Source organism: Rattus rattus, chromosome 5 (assembly GCF_011064425.1).
Source record: "Rattus rattus isolate New Zealand chromosome 5, Rrattus_CSIRO_v1, whole genome shotgun sequence".
Classification (NCBI taxonomy): domain Eukaryota; kingdom Metazoa; phylum Chordata; class Mammalia; order Rodentia; family Muridae; genus Rattus; species Rattus rattus.
Window position 1 is genome coordinate 107,614,672 of NC_046158.1, and position 14,183 is coordinate 107,628,854.

Here is a 14,183-nt window from a genome sequence, read left to right on the forward strand (position 1 = left end):
ATTTTAATGAATATAGACACCAAACTTGAATAATGTTTTGTCAGTATTTTCAGAAAGGAAAGTGCTTGTTTTGTATATGTGCATTAGGATATAAGAAATAAATTGGCATCCTGGTGCTTTTTATTCTTTACTGTCTGTCTGTTTCCCACACCTCCCCCCCCCCCGCGCCCTCTCTTTCTTTTTTTCCCGGAGACAGCCTCATTATGTGGTCCTGACTGACCTGGAACTCTATGTAGAAAGGCTGTCCTTCAGCTCAGAGATATACCTCCTTCTACCTCCAAACTGCTGAGTTGAAGGTGTGCACTATCATGCCTCTGGTTTTTTCTCTTTCCGCATTACAAGAGATTTTTGTGATTTGCCCTCTCTCATTTTATCTCTCTTTTTTTCCACCATTCTCAGGTTTTTGCTCCCAGCATACTGTCAAATGAGCTCTAGTCAAGGTTACCAGTAACCTCCTTGTTGTTAATGCCAGTGATCTATTACCCTTACCAAAGTTCTTGCTTTTTCATGGACATTTAACAACCTAAATACTCCTTCCTGTGTGTGTGTTCTTTCTCCCAGAAAGTGGTATTATAAATGTTGCTAAAACCGTCATATCCTGGTGTTTTTGGCTGGTCGGAGCATCAGCTTGACCCAGGCTAGAATTATCTAGGAAGAGGAACTTCAAATGAGAAAGTGCCTCCATCAGATTGCCTGTGGGCAAGTCTGTGTGGCATTTTCTTGATAATAGTTAATGTGGGAGGGCCCAGTTCTCCATAGAAACAGTGGCATAGGACCACTGGGCAGGTGGTTGTGGTTTGTGTAAGAACTGGGCTGTGCGAGCCATGAAAAGCAAGCCAGTAAGCAGTTTTCCCTCCATGGCTTCAGCCTCGGTCCTGCCTCTGGGTTCCTACCCTGACTCCCCTCAGTGGTAAGGTGTGACCTAACCTTTACTCCCCGGGGTGCTCCTGGTCATGGTGTTTATCACAGCAATAGAAGTCCTAACAAAGTCACACGAATAGGTAGGTTGTGAATCATTGTAGTCTTTTTTTCCTGAAAATTCTAAAATGAAAATACCTTTAGTAGTAAAACATTGAAAGTTTTTAAACCTGGATATGGAAGCATAACAAACACACAGGAAATTGTACACATATGGCTCAGTGGATTCCAGAAACTTCAGGCTTTGACCAAGTCCAGAAGTTTAGAACCTAAAACCCATTTATCTCCTATACTCTCTCTAACAGCTCCATTCTCCAGCATCAGCCACACTAAAGAAGCACGGTCTAAAGAGAACTTGGTTAATTCATGTTCGCAGTACAGCAGGACCTGATCTCTGATACTCAACTGTTAAACCTATTTTCTAATGCTTTTATATTAATTATTATTTTTAAAGAGTACTTTTTTAAAGACTTATTTTATTCTATGTATGTGAGTACACTGTCAGTCTCTTCAGACACACCAGAGCAGGGCATCAGATCTCATTATAGATAGTTGTGAGACTCCATGTGGTTGCTGGGAATTGAACCCAGGACCTCTGGAAGAGCAGTCAGTGCTCTTAACCACTGAGCCACCTCTCCAACCCCTTTTCTTAATTATTAAAAGCTACTTTTCTCCATGGAAATTAATACAGAATGGAATTGTTTTACTCTTTTCCAGAATAAAGAACTAGCAGGTATCAGGAACATTTCAACCCAGGAAGGATCAATGGTAAGCCCTTTGTCTTTAAATCCAGTAAGCATAAATTATAGTAAGATTTGGAACCAAAATCTGATGACTGCTTGGAGAATAAAAAGAACTATTTAGTTCTTTTTTTTTTTTTTGGAGCTGGGGACCGAACCCAGGGCCTTGCGCTTCCAAGGTAAGCGCTCTACCACTGAGCTAAATCCCCAGCCCCAAAAGAACTATTTAAAACAGTACATTTTCTTTTGCTTCCCTCTATATATTGCAGCATTAGTTTGCTTTTGGAAAGACTAGCTCTGCAGCCTTTTGTTGTTTTGTTTTTTGTTGTCTGTTTTGTTTTGAAATGCCAGTTCTCAGTGCACAAGACAGCATAGCAGTGGGCTCCTTCAATCATCAAGGCTGTACAGTGAGAAACAGTGTACCACAGGAAAGGGAAATTGTAGCATTTGGGGGAGTTACTAAGAGGCAGATGACTGAGTAGGCAGTACGGATGGTTAGGAGGAGTTATGTGTGGACAGAATTGAGCATAGCAGAGCCTGAACTTAGTTTTTATAGAGTGACTCTACATTTTCCTCATCCATTCCAAATAGAAATCTAATAGGAAGACATTCACTGCAGAGGCAGGGACAGACTCTACACTAGCTCTCTTATGTGGACGAGTAGAGAACGAGAGGAAGGGAGGATGCTCACGGATGTGCACGGTGCCATGTTGACTGCACGGCCTTTGGAAGAGTCATTAGCATCATTGTGGGGCAGGTTTTAGTGTTTTTTAAAAAAGTGTGTGTGTGTGTGTGTGTGTGTGTGTGTGTGTGTGTGTGTGTGTGTATGTGCGTGCTTCAAGAGTATTGCATTGAATGGGAGTTACAAGCCGTTGTGAGCCACCTGATGTGGTTGCTGGGAACTAAACTCAGGTCCTCTAGAAGAGCATCAAGTGCTTTTAACCTCTGAGCCATCTCTCCAGCCCTCACTGGACAGCTCTGTTTGTCAGTGGGACAGCTGGTAGCAGAGTGACCCTAGTTGGTCCAGTCATTTAGTCTATGTGAGTCAGCCCTCAGCACCTGCAGCTTATGTGTGCGGATACCACATCAACAGATACAACCAAATACAGCTCAAACAGCCAGAAAGGAATTCTGTGTTGAACATTTAGAGACATTTTCATGTCATTCTCTAGACAATCCGATACAACAACTGTTTGCATGGCATTTACATTCTGTTAGTATTGGCATTTTATATGAAGGACTTAAGCATTCAAGGATTTTGGTACCTATCCCTTGTAGAGACTGAGGAACAATTGTGTAGTTATATTTTGTTTTGTGATATTGTATTACTGCTGCCCAAACTGGCTCAGACTCAAAGCCTCTGGCTAGTCTGACTTATTTTTGACATTTTCTCACTTGTCTCTCAACTCAATTTTTTAAAAAACAATATTTAGTTAAAATTGAATGTTTGGTATTAGAAAGGAATATGAGAATTCCAATATCAGATTTTTTTTTCAAGGTAGTGTCACTGGCTGTCCTGGAACTGTCTCTGTAGAGTAGACCAGGCTGGCCTCACAGAGGCCTCACAGAGTCTGCCTTTGCCTCTGCCTCGGAAGTGCTGGGACTAAAGGCGTGTGCCACTGCCACCACGATAGGATTTCACTCTGTGGCCCCGTGCAGCCTGGAGCCTCATATAGATTAGGGGGCCTCGGCCCCACAGAGGCTCACTTGCCTCTGCCTCCTGTGTGTGTCACCAAACCCACCCAGAAGAAGTATTTGAATGATAATATTAAAGGCCGCACAGACTGAGAATGCATGGGGAACCTGTGGCGGTGTAAGTGGTAGAAGACACAGAGGATGAGAACCTTTTGTTCCCCTCTCTTGGGCATGGGAGTAGGTAAAAAAGAAAATGGCAACAGTGTCTTCCTTCCACTGCCTGCCATTCCCTCCCTTTGTCTTATCTGTTCAGTTATTAAAAGTGTTTAAGTGTGAATCATATAACTGTATCTCATATACCAATCTGTCCCTAAGAACAGACTTACTCTCTCTATTGCAGGATGTTGTAGCCAGGACCCAGAAAGATGGCTTCCATATCTTCATTGTTTCTATTAAAACGGAGAAAACAGATGCAATCTGGGATTTAAATGGTATAGTTAACCTCTCTTCATCCATTATCTCTGTTCTAGTTTTTGTCATTAATGTGAATCTATTTCTGTTTAAAATGTACTTTTCAAGGATAGATTTGTTGGTCATACATCTATTTTGAAGACCTAAAACTTAATTCTTCTCCCATACTAATACACATTTTTAATAGATAGGGAGAGATGAGCTTATGTTTAAAATGTTTTTCAAAACTCAGTTTTTAGTTAACTCTTGTATGTTTTCCTCTCCTCCCTGTTGCTGCCGTCACCAGTTTCTCTTTCCATGGTGGGGCCTCACGGCTACATCTCTGCATCCGACTGGCCTCTCATGATTGTGAGTACCCCTCCTTGTTCCAGATGAGCTTTTACGAATGTGAAGGGTTCAGTGGTAACAATTGCTTTGTAGGTAATGCTTTGACCTGCCCTCTATTTCTGCTTCCAGAGAGACTAGGAAATGAAGGGTGGGAGAATGAAGGGATGGCTACTTCCTAGAGTTAAAAGGGTCAAAGGCTAACACTGTTTCTCTTCCTGCAGTTTTACATGGTGATGTGTATTGTTTACATATTATATGGTGTCCTCTGGCTGCTGTGGTCTGCCTGTTACTGGAAAGATATACTGAGAATCCAGTTCTGGATTGCAGCTGTTATTTTCCTAGGAATGCTTGAAAAGGCAGTTTTTTATAGTGAATACCAAAACATCAACAGCACTGGACTGTCGAGTAAGTTTTGACTGTTTCCATGAGTTGTGTGTAGTGTATTTAGCTAGTGTGAGCATAGCTAGAGGAAGACCCCTTTTGTACATTGGTTTGCAAATATCTGTGTTGCCAGTGAAGAGGATGGAAGACAACAAGAGAATGTCAGGAGGCTTGGAGGATGGATGGCTCAGTTTGTAAAGCACTTACTAAGAAAGCATGAGTACCTGAGGCAGAACTTCAGCACCCACTTAAGAGCCAGGTGTGGCTGGCTGCCTGCACACCTAGAACCGCAACACTAGGGGATCCGTGGAGCTTGCTTGCTGCAGGTTCAGTGAGAGACTTAGGGGAATCAAGGGAAATCAGGACGTCTTCTGGTGTATAAGCATGTGCGCCCTCCACCCATACACAAAAGTGACAGTGTTAGAGTAGGACCCTGATCATCGGAGCTAGTGCATGTGTTCTCTCCTTTTTTTTGGGGGGGGGGGTGTGCTAATTTTCTCTTCACTTTTCTTTGTGGAAGAAGAAAAATTCCCATTCTCTAATTATATTAAAACCATACCAAGATATGGGTGAGGGAAGGTCTTGCCAGTGCTTTTGATATTTTCCTTTTCTGATTTTTTTTCTCTTCTTTTGAAAAAAAAAAGAAAGAAAGAAAGGCTCTTGGGCCTCAGAGAGTGAGATGAGTAGCACCAAAGTCTGTGGCATCCATAGTCTATGTTCTCCTCTTCACCCTGCAAAAGCTTCATATGATCAAAGGAGGCTCTACCATGGTAGGCACAGGGGGTTCCTTGAAGCTAGCTAGGCTGCTGTTACACATTTCAGATATGTGCCTCGGGCTTCTAGAAGACAGAATCAAACAGGCCACAGAAGTGAGGGTTTGGTCTTACCACTGACACTCTGGAAGATTTCAGAGGGGTAAAAATGTCTTTTTAAGTGCAGTTACAAATGATCTTGGCATAGATTATTAACAGACATGATGATGCTAGCCAACTTGAAAAAAACTGAATGGAAATATACATGAAACTACTTTGGACTCAAGTTGCTATTTATTGAAACTGGTTGATGGATTCATAGAAATTTATCATACTAATTTCTCTCTGTTGAAGAATGTTTGAAACTTCTGAGAATAGAAAGGCTAAAAGCATATCTACAAAAGACTAAACAAAGGGCCAACATGAGGACTGCATAGTAGGGCTGCTCCTGCTGTATATGGGCTTGCGTATACATGCACAGGGAGGTGTGCATATGTGCTGTAAGTCATATAGTGAGGTGCAGGGGGTACATCCCAGTGGTGGATAACTTGCCTAGCTTACATAGGCCCTGGACTCCTTTCCAAGTACTGTGAGGTGTCCGGTGGAGGTGGTATCCACTAGTAAAGCGTTATGTTGACACATGACTGGATGTCAGAGTGTTTGTCCCTGGGCTGTAGTTTACCAGTTCCTCTCCTCTCTTCACTGCTGTTGATATCCCACTGCTTTCAGCACCACATCTAGACTACACAACAGAGTCCCCAGAGCCATGAGTGCTCCTGGCCTCTATCCTATATATATATATACACTCGTGTCTTGGCATCTGACATTGCACTCTGCTGCACATACACTATGCTTTCCCTCTTTTGTGCTTCCCAGGGGCTGCTGTGTTTGCCCTTTTCTTCCCCCCATATGTCCACTTAGGCTTTAAATCCTCATTTCCAGACCAATTACATGCACCCCAGGTGTGTATTAGGTTGTTCTTCCTCTTAGTCCCAGGGTTACTGTGTCACATGCAGCCCTCCCCGTGCTGAGTTTTGTCTGCTTACATGCCCTAGCCAGAGGTCAAAGTCTATGCAGATAGAGATCCAGGTGCCTCTTTTACTCACAGTCTCATAGGAGCACAATGAAGACTTCACTTCTTTTTGTGGGTTAGAGTTTGAACCCAGGGCCTTGCCCATTTCTAGGCCAGAACTTCACTACTGTAAGTGTACTTTAAATGAATAAATGATAAAGGCACTGGAAAAGAGAGAACTCCAGAGAGCACGATGGCTTTCAGATGTTTGCTGGACATAAAGAGGGATGTAGCTGGAGGGCTGCTCTGGAAGGTTTTGGGTAGACATAAGAAAACTGCCCAAGGGTTGGGGATTTAGCTCAGTGGTAGAGCGCTTGCCTCACGGGCGCAAGGCCCTGGGTTCTGGTCCCCAGCTCCAGAAAAAAAAAAAAAAAAAAAAAAAAAAAAAAAAAGAAAACTGCCCAGTAGAGCTAGCTGATCAGATCTGTGGTGAGTCTTCAGGAGCTGGTGTTGCCTTCCACGGAGGCCTGAAATATCAGTTGACTTCAGTGTAATTGCACAGTAAATTTTAGAGTCTTAGACGGCTTGCAGAAGTACACACAGTCATTTGTTTTCTTTTCTTGCTCCTCAGCCCAAGGTTTACTGATATTTGCGGAGTTGATATCTGCAGTTAAGAGGACGTTGGCTCGCCTGCTTGTGATCATTGTGAGCTTGGGTTATGGCATTGTGAAGTAAGTAAGCTCTTGACTCTCCAGTCTAGTGCTTCAGCTCATGTACACCATGACCTCTGTAGAACTTATCAGTTGCAAGCTGAATCCCCAAGGGAAAACTGCAGAAACATAGGTTTAAAAAACTTGCATGGACTAGCCATTTTATATTATCTCCAAGTGAAGTTCCTGAATTGAATCCCAGTAGCCAAGGGGGCCTGAGCATCCTAAGAGCTGAGATTATAGGCCCCCTACACCTTAACTCTTTTTTTTTTCTTTTTTAAGATTTATTTATTTCATGTATGTGAGTACACTGTAGCTGTCTTCAGAAGAGGGCATCGGATCCCATTACAGATGGTTGTGAGCTACCATGTGGTTGCTGGGAATTGAACTCAGGACCTCTGGAAGAACAGCCAATGCTCTTAACCACTGAGCCATCTCTCCAGCCCCACACCTTAACTCTTAAGCAGCCTATGTCTTATTATAAAGGTGCAGCAAATCCAGACCCAAAGTACAGAATCATAATAACTGGAGACCACCACTTATTTTCCAATGGACATACCATCCTCCTTTGCCCTACAGACTACAAGGCCATGAAGTTCTGGACACCTTTTTCTAATATTAGAGCCACTGAGGGCTCCATAAAAGGTCAAGAAACTGAAAGAGTGAAGGCAGGAGGATTGGTCATACCACACTGAATCTTCCTTTCTCAGGACCCCATTTACCTCTGTCTCGATTTCTCTGTTTCAACAAGCTTGCAGAAGAGGCTAGGGACTGATACAAGAACCACACATTAAGTAAGGTCTTCCTAGGTATGCAAGAAACATGGGATGGGCCCAACTTGCAGGGGTCCCACTGGTAATAGTGATGGTAATAGCAGGGGACCAGTGCTCCTAGCTATCTAGGTGGCAATACTCTTACTGTCTGTAATGCAATCTGAGGGTGGAGGAATGTACCTAGAGACAAACTCAGTGCTTGGGAGAGCTGTAACCCACAGGAATACCTACCCTTCTTTTGTGGGTGATCTCTGGTTGGGATCTGGGTCACCCCTATCTTCAGGATTCACTAATGGGCTGTAGTACAGTTGACCTACCCAGGGAACCAGGAGGGGTCGTGCACTCCCAGAGGAGTCCTCCCACCTGAGACTAACCATACCACTGCAGCAAGGCACAGGCAGCTTTGGAGAGAGAAGTATAACTTCAAAATGTCACTTGAGCTGGCCTCTTTGCACAGTAGTCTGAATATTTGGCCGGTGTTTTAAGTGCCTGTCTAAGGATATTTTCAAGTTAACATAGGGTCACTGGAGAAGCAACATTGATGTTTGCTAATATAAAAATACTAGAAGAAATTTAGGAGCTCTGGAGTGTCCATGTAGAAGCAGAGGTAGAAGAGTGGTACTAAGAGTGTGGCTTCATGGGTCTGCCTTCTTTCTTGCTGATTCTCCTTGTGTTTGAGAGCACAGCTAGGGCCGAGATGTCAGGGGAGACAGGAATGAAGCTAAAGTGAATGATGGAGTTGGGTTGACTCCAGGATCCAAATGATTTTGCTGTGTCTGATGTTCCATTCACAAGGGCAGTAGAGACTGTTTGAAAACTGCCATCTAAGCCCAGATGCAGACATGGGAACCAAGCTACGCCTTTGAATTACAGATCTTCCTTCTTAACTGTCATAGTTATGATCTGCCACTCCCTGTGGTGTAAGGAAGATTCTGACCCCCACGAGGACTAAAAGGTTTATTTCCATTGAAGCTCCAATTTCTCGCGTATCATTGGCTAATTTAACTTATGCGTGCCTTGGAGTTCTGGTCACTTTTGTAAATGTTTTGTGTTCAGCATCATTTCTGATTGAGTGTGGCAGGTTGCACAGACAGTGCTACCGAGTGTGTGATTGAGTGTGGCAGGTGTGCACAGACAGTGCTGCCGAGGTGCTTACCTTTGACTGGTGCTGAGAGCCAGCCCGTGGTTTCCTTGGCTCTCTAGGAGGGGATCTTTAGTCTGTTGGCTCTGCCCAGTTCTTTCCATTCTAAAGGCAGGAAGGTTGGCAGGATCTGTGCCTCTCAGCAGCGTAGGTTTCCTGGAGGGCTCTGTTACATAGAGCATTCACAAGGTAATGAGAGTGTTCTTTTTCCCTAAATGTGTTGGGTTAGTACTGGCTATCAACGGTTTTTCCCTTAATTTTTGACAATAATGGTAATGCTGTCATGACCACTGCCAAACAAGCTTTTAGGCAGACATGTTTTGTTTCGTTTTGTGTTTGAGTAAGTATTGTGGAGTAGAATTGTTAGGTCATAACTAGGTCTATTGACATCCGTAATCCCAGTACTTAGGACATGGATTCCAAAGGATCTCTAGTTCAAGGCCAGCCTGGGCTACATTCCAAGCCCGTTCCTTTCCTGTAACCTGAAGGAGCCACCGCCCTAATTCCCTCTCTGCACCCAGTTCTTAACTCATTGCCTCAGGTTTTGCTTTAACATGACTTCTTAGATAGGTTTTCAAAGCCATTGTTTTTCCTTCTAATTACTCTGAGAAATGTGTTTTTAAAGTATTTTAAAATATATGTGCAATGAATTCTGATTTGTAGGTCCCATCTATATTCAGATTATTAATTGTAAAAGAAAATACATTTTCCCCTACTTATTATAAGGCCCAAAAATGTTATTTATCTTTTAAGTTTAAAGATTAAAAACCAGATTATGTTATCACCCCCACTCTGGGGTGAGAGGCAGGAAACTAGAGAGAGGGCACTGGTGTTCCTTTGCTCTGTGTTCAGTCACAAGGTCAGTGGGCTCCTCTAAGAGCGTGCTTTGTGTGGTTTGCAGTTAATAGAAGTTACAACCTCTGTCAGCCCCTAGAAGCTGGCAGATCTCTTCCTAGGTTCACCAGCCCATGCGTTCTCCATACTAAGAAGTAGTACTTGGTTATGTTCATCCTATTGCTTGGACTTCAAATCCTTTGGCACCTCTGTGGCTAGACACACAGTTTTTTCCCTGGTACCTGTACAGTTTCAGGTGATTGTGTCCTGTAAAAGAGAACCCAAGCATGGCCATGTGACTAGATCGTGCCCTCTGTGTATTGACAGCTCGAATTCTGTGCTCAGATGATCTCTACTTACAAATGCTTTCTCTCCTTCTTGCTTCCTCCAGGCCGCGGTTGGGAACAGTGATGCACCGGGTGATTGGACTGGGCCTGCTTTACTTGATCTTTGCAGCCATTGAAGGTGTCATGAGAGTCATCGGGGTAAAAGCTGCATTAACTCAGTCACCCCTTTTCGTTGCTATGGAATACTACCCTACTTTGTGTCTTCATTTTTGGAAAAGTCCGATTTGAGCTTTTTTTAGATGGAATAGGCTGCTTTTTCCATACTTGGTGAAGGGAGAGCCCAGCAGAGTGCTTCCTAAAATGGCTGTTAGTGAAAGTGCCACTGATGATGCCCTTGGAGTAGCATCCGCAAGTGTCTGTTCATCAGGGACTTCTGTCTTTGCCCTTACATAGTTTAAACACAGACATAAACATCCTGGGTTTAGAAACGGATCAGATGGGCAGGAAGGATTTATCCTCTTCCCTGGGGTGAGCACCCTCCTCTTACCGGCTCTGACAGGACTTGATGTCTGGGCAGTCAGCAGGTCCCGCTGCTGGAAGAACCAGAAGGAGGTCATGCTCAGGGAAGACTGATCACATGGACAGCAGCACTTTGTCATCTGAGGAAGTGTTGATATTTTAATCTCTGAAAACCCCTAAGGAAAAAAAAAAGCAGAACAGGCCAAAAACTCCACAAAAGGAGCGTGGATTCTTCTTAGGAATTTCATCGAGGGCCTAGTGCTCCATGAAACTCCACGAAAGGAGCTAGTGGATTTGCCTGATCCAAAGAATCTTGCATTTTATCCAAAACATGCTTGAATTCAGTGAGAAGGTCAGACCATTGTGCACAGAGCAGTTAATCTGTGTGTTGTCACATAAGTTTACTTCATATAAAATTTTGTTTGGCTCTTAGAGGAGGACATTTTTCAACAGTATTAAAAAGCCTTATTCCCTATTGTCTTGAGGCATCTGCATTGTGTGTTTCAAACCTGTTCTTTTATTCTCTGGGCATATTTATTCCTTTGCATAATTATGAATCCTTCCTATATATTTATATATATATATATATATATATTTATGTATAATTCATAGGAAATTAATTTTTTCTAAAAAGACTAGGAAAAATATTACCCCACATATAAACACAGTACTATACATTTTAATATTTACATACTCAGCAGTTAGATACTGGCTGTTTTGAAACAAGTGCCTAAATTATAGTTTGTCTTCCCTTCCCAGTCTCCCACCTTCACTCTGCCTTTTTGCATGAGTGTTTCCCTTTACCCTCAGGGGAGGTCAGGAACTAGCTTTTCTGATGGGCTCAGCTCTAGGTTTGGTGTGAAGAGGAAGGAGGTTGAAGTGGTGGGTCTGGGTGAAACAGGGCATGGTAAGCATTGTACTAATTTATACAGAGACATTCATTTATGTCTCTGTAACTGTGAGTCACTAATCTACTCTAAGATCCCTACAAGGGCCCCACTCAGGAGCTCTGGATTTTAAACCAAGAATACCAGAGGGGAGTGTGTGCTAGCCTGGGGAACTTTAGAAGTGCTCAGCCATTGAGCTGGTCGGCACATCAAAACTAAGAGCTCGTGGGCAGGTGTAGAGCCTCTCGATCATCTGCCAGGAGCCTAGAGCGGATTAACAACTCACCACTGTATTTCTAACATAAAATAAATTGGTGAGAAATTACATTTGTTGTTCTGAGAACAGATGATTTCTATGTGCTAAATACATTTCATCAAGGTATAAAACAGTACAAAGTTGGAGGCGATAAAAAGTAAATTGTTTTTCTTCATCAGATGATACTTTTACACTGCAGTGAAACTTGTGTAAACTTGGGCTGTCCATACTTTTCTCTTTCAGGGTTCTAAACATTTAGCTGTTGCTTTGACTGACATTGTTTTAGCAGTTATTGACTCCATTTCTGTGTGGTTCATATCCTTTACCGTGTCCTTCCAAAATAGTTGGTATCAGTAAAATCAGGTTCCTGTCAATCCGTAGTAATGGTGGGATGAGATATAATTGTACATTATTGCTTTCTCAATAGAGTTTAGTTAAAGCAGGAAAGTAGTAACTCCCCAGATAGGAATGTCTTTATTTTCTCCTTAATTCATTATGTACACCTCAGCATACATCTCAGACAGTGAGGCACAAAAAGAATATTGTCTCTGTGTTTACAGAGTTCACACCTCGTAGAGAGAGTTGTAACTTCACTGAAGCAGCATAGCAGAAGAAATCACCATTTTAGAGTGCTGGTGTGAGAATAGAGGCAGGAGGAAAAAACCTCTGGCAGAAAAAGGAAAGACTTCACATGTCCCAGCTCTGTTTTTTTTGCGTGTAAATGTGGGGGGAGGGGATCATGGCAGATGAGGCCATAGGGAAAGATATAATGATGTTAATGGGTCCTGTGTAGCTGCTACAGTGGCTTTTCGGAGCTTCTTGCCTTCCTGTGGGGAACGGACAGGAAGTAGACGCCTCTGGAGCTGGAACAGCAGAGCTGCAGTAGAGATGGAGGCAGTCCCTCCTTAGCAGTACCTCTCTGTCCTAGTGGCCTGTCCTCTGCCACTGTGCATTAGAAAGTTGTCCAGGCTGCCTCTCTTCCAAAGTGGCTTGTGCTTGGAGCTTGTAAAGTCAGGGAATAGATCCTTGCATTAAGCAATTGAACGATAGACTTCATCCTGAAGAATTGTATATCCAGCGTATTGGTGACACCTACTATAATCCTAGTACTAGGGATGCAGAGGCAGGTCTCTGAGTTGGAGGCCAGCATGAGATATAAAGAGAATTCAAAGACAGCCAGGACTATATAAAGAGACCTGTTTCAAAACAAACAAACAAAATGAACTGTTTTCTCTCGGGAACCTAAAGATACACATTTCAAAGATTTCTTCTTAACTGTCCACAGAGTGACTTACTGGGAAACCCTCTAGTAGTAACTGTAGTAGAAATGTCTCCTTTGGACAGCATAGACTTTGTTACTTTCTAGTACATGGGGGTGAGGGGGGGAGGAAAGCAAGATGAAATTTACTCTGTGGTCATATAGAAATCCAGAAATTAAAGTGATTGTGGATGGTATTCAGTGGTAACCAGAAGTGAGTTACTATAGCACTTCTTTCTTTTGAACTTGAGTTTGCAAAGTTTACTGTCAGCTGCTGCTTGGTCATTTTTATTATTATAAACTGAGAACTGGTTCCCCAAATGGTTACAGATGACAAGCAGATAGATAAAAGCAAGGATAGATACAAAATCGATGGTTTTGGATAATGACTTTGTTGTCTTTGATTTCAATGAACCTAACACAAAAGCAGTTAGTCCTGTAGGAATCTAACTTACAGATTTGGAATTGATAGCCTTTCTCATGTCTCCCCATGCCCCTGCCCCTTTCCTGCTTGGTTATTGTTTTTGCTGTTTTGCTGCAGGCGAATGACTCTGATCTTGTTCTTCTGGCCAGCCTGCCTCTCTCTCTCCTTGACTCGGGCTTATGCTGGTGGATATCCTTTTCCTACTGCAGCAGCTGCTCAGCTGGCTCTCTCCACCTCGTGGAGTCTGTGCGCTTCTGTCCCTGCTTTCCCTTCTGCCGCGGGTGGTGGTAGGGCGAGTGAAACTTGGCCTGAAGTGTCCTGGTAAGTGAAGGTTTAGGCAGTTCCAGATTCGCTTTTGAACTTTTAATCCTTAGCTTTTAAAGAACACTTTTGGGTGATTTAACAAGAACAGATTTGTTTGTTTCAGTTGGTAAGTTTAATGTGTTTGCAGTTTTGTAGGATCTCACAGTAGATCCTAATCAGTGGGATCATGTTACCTTAGAAGTTAGTCCCAGCATCCTGTGCTTTAACTATTCTTGGCCATTTTCCATGGTTTTCCTTAACTGGTTTTTCACATTTTTATAAGTTTGGCACAGACTATGAAGACTCTGAGGCTAAGAAAGAATACAGTGAAATTTTCATTGTATAGGCATTTTACAAATACACTCATCTTTGCTGTGCTGGGTAAGCTATCTATCTATGCCTCTTTCAGAAATGGCCCATTTCAGTGTTGTATGTTCTTTCAGAGGTGGCTTTCTTTGTCTTTCAGCTTCTATAGTGTTCATGGTGTGGACAACAAAGACCTTCAGGATAGCAAAATGCCAATCAGTAAGTAAAATCTTTTCTTTTTTTTAAGTT

General features: G+C 42.8%; 1 protein-coding gene across 2 annotated transcripts in view; it reads left to right on the forward strand.

The window, feature by feature from the left end:
* The window catches only part of Tmem87b (transmembrane protein 87B), a 33,462-nt gene that overhangs the window by 7,305 nt on the left and 11,974 nt on the right, over positions 1-14,183 (forward strand). Inside the window, exons 5-13 of one of the 2 annotated variants that reach the window (XM_032904181.1) lie at positions 1,636-1,686; positions 3,694-3,784; positions 4,051-4,112; positions 4,313-4,496; positions 6,868-6,967; positions 10,086-10,179; positions 11,887-11,958; positions 13,901-14,009; positions 14,095-14,153. In XM_032904181.1, coding sequence (XP_032760072.1) covers positions 1,636-1,686; positions 3,694-3,784; positions 4,051-4,112; positions 4,313-4,496; positions 6,868-6,967; positions 10,086-10,179; positions 11,887-11,958; positions 13,901-14,009; positions 14,095-14,153 — 822 coding nt within the window. Of the gene's footprint in view, positions 1-1,635; positions 1,687-3,693; positions 3,785-4,050; positions 4,113-4,312; positions 4,497-6,867; positions 6,968-10,085; positions 10,180-11,886; positions 11,959-13,442; positions 13,515-13,900; positions 14,010-14,094; positions 14,154-14,183 lie in introns of both variants that reach the window. The other variant, XM_032904182.1, reaches the window with a different exon arrangement.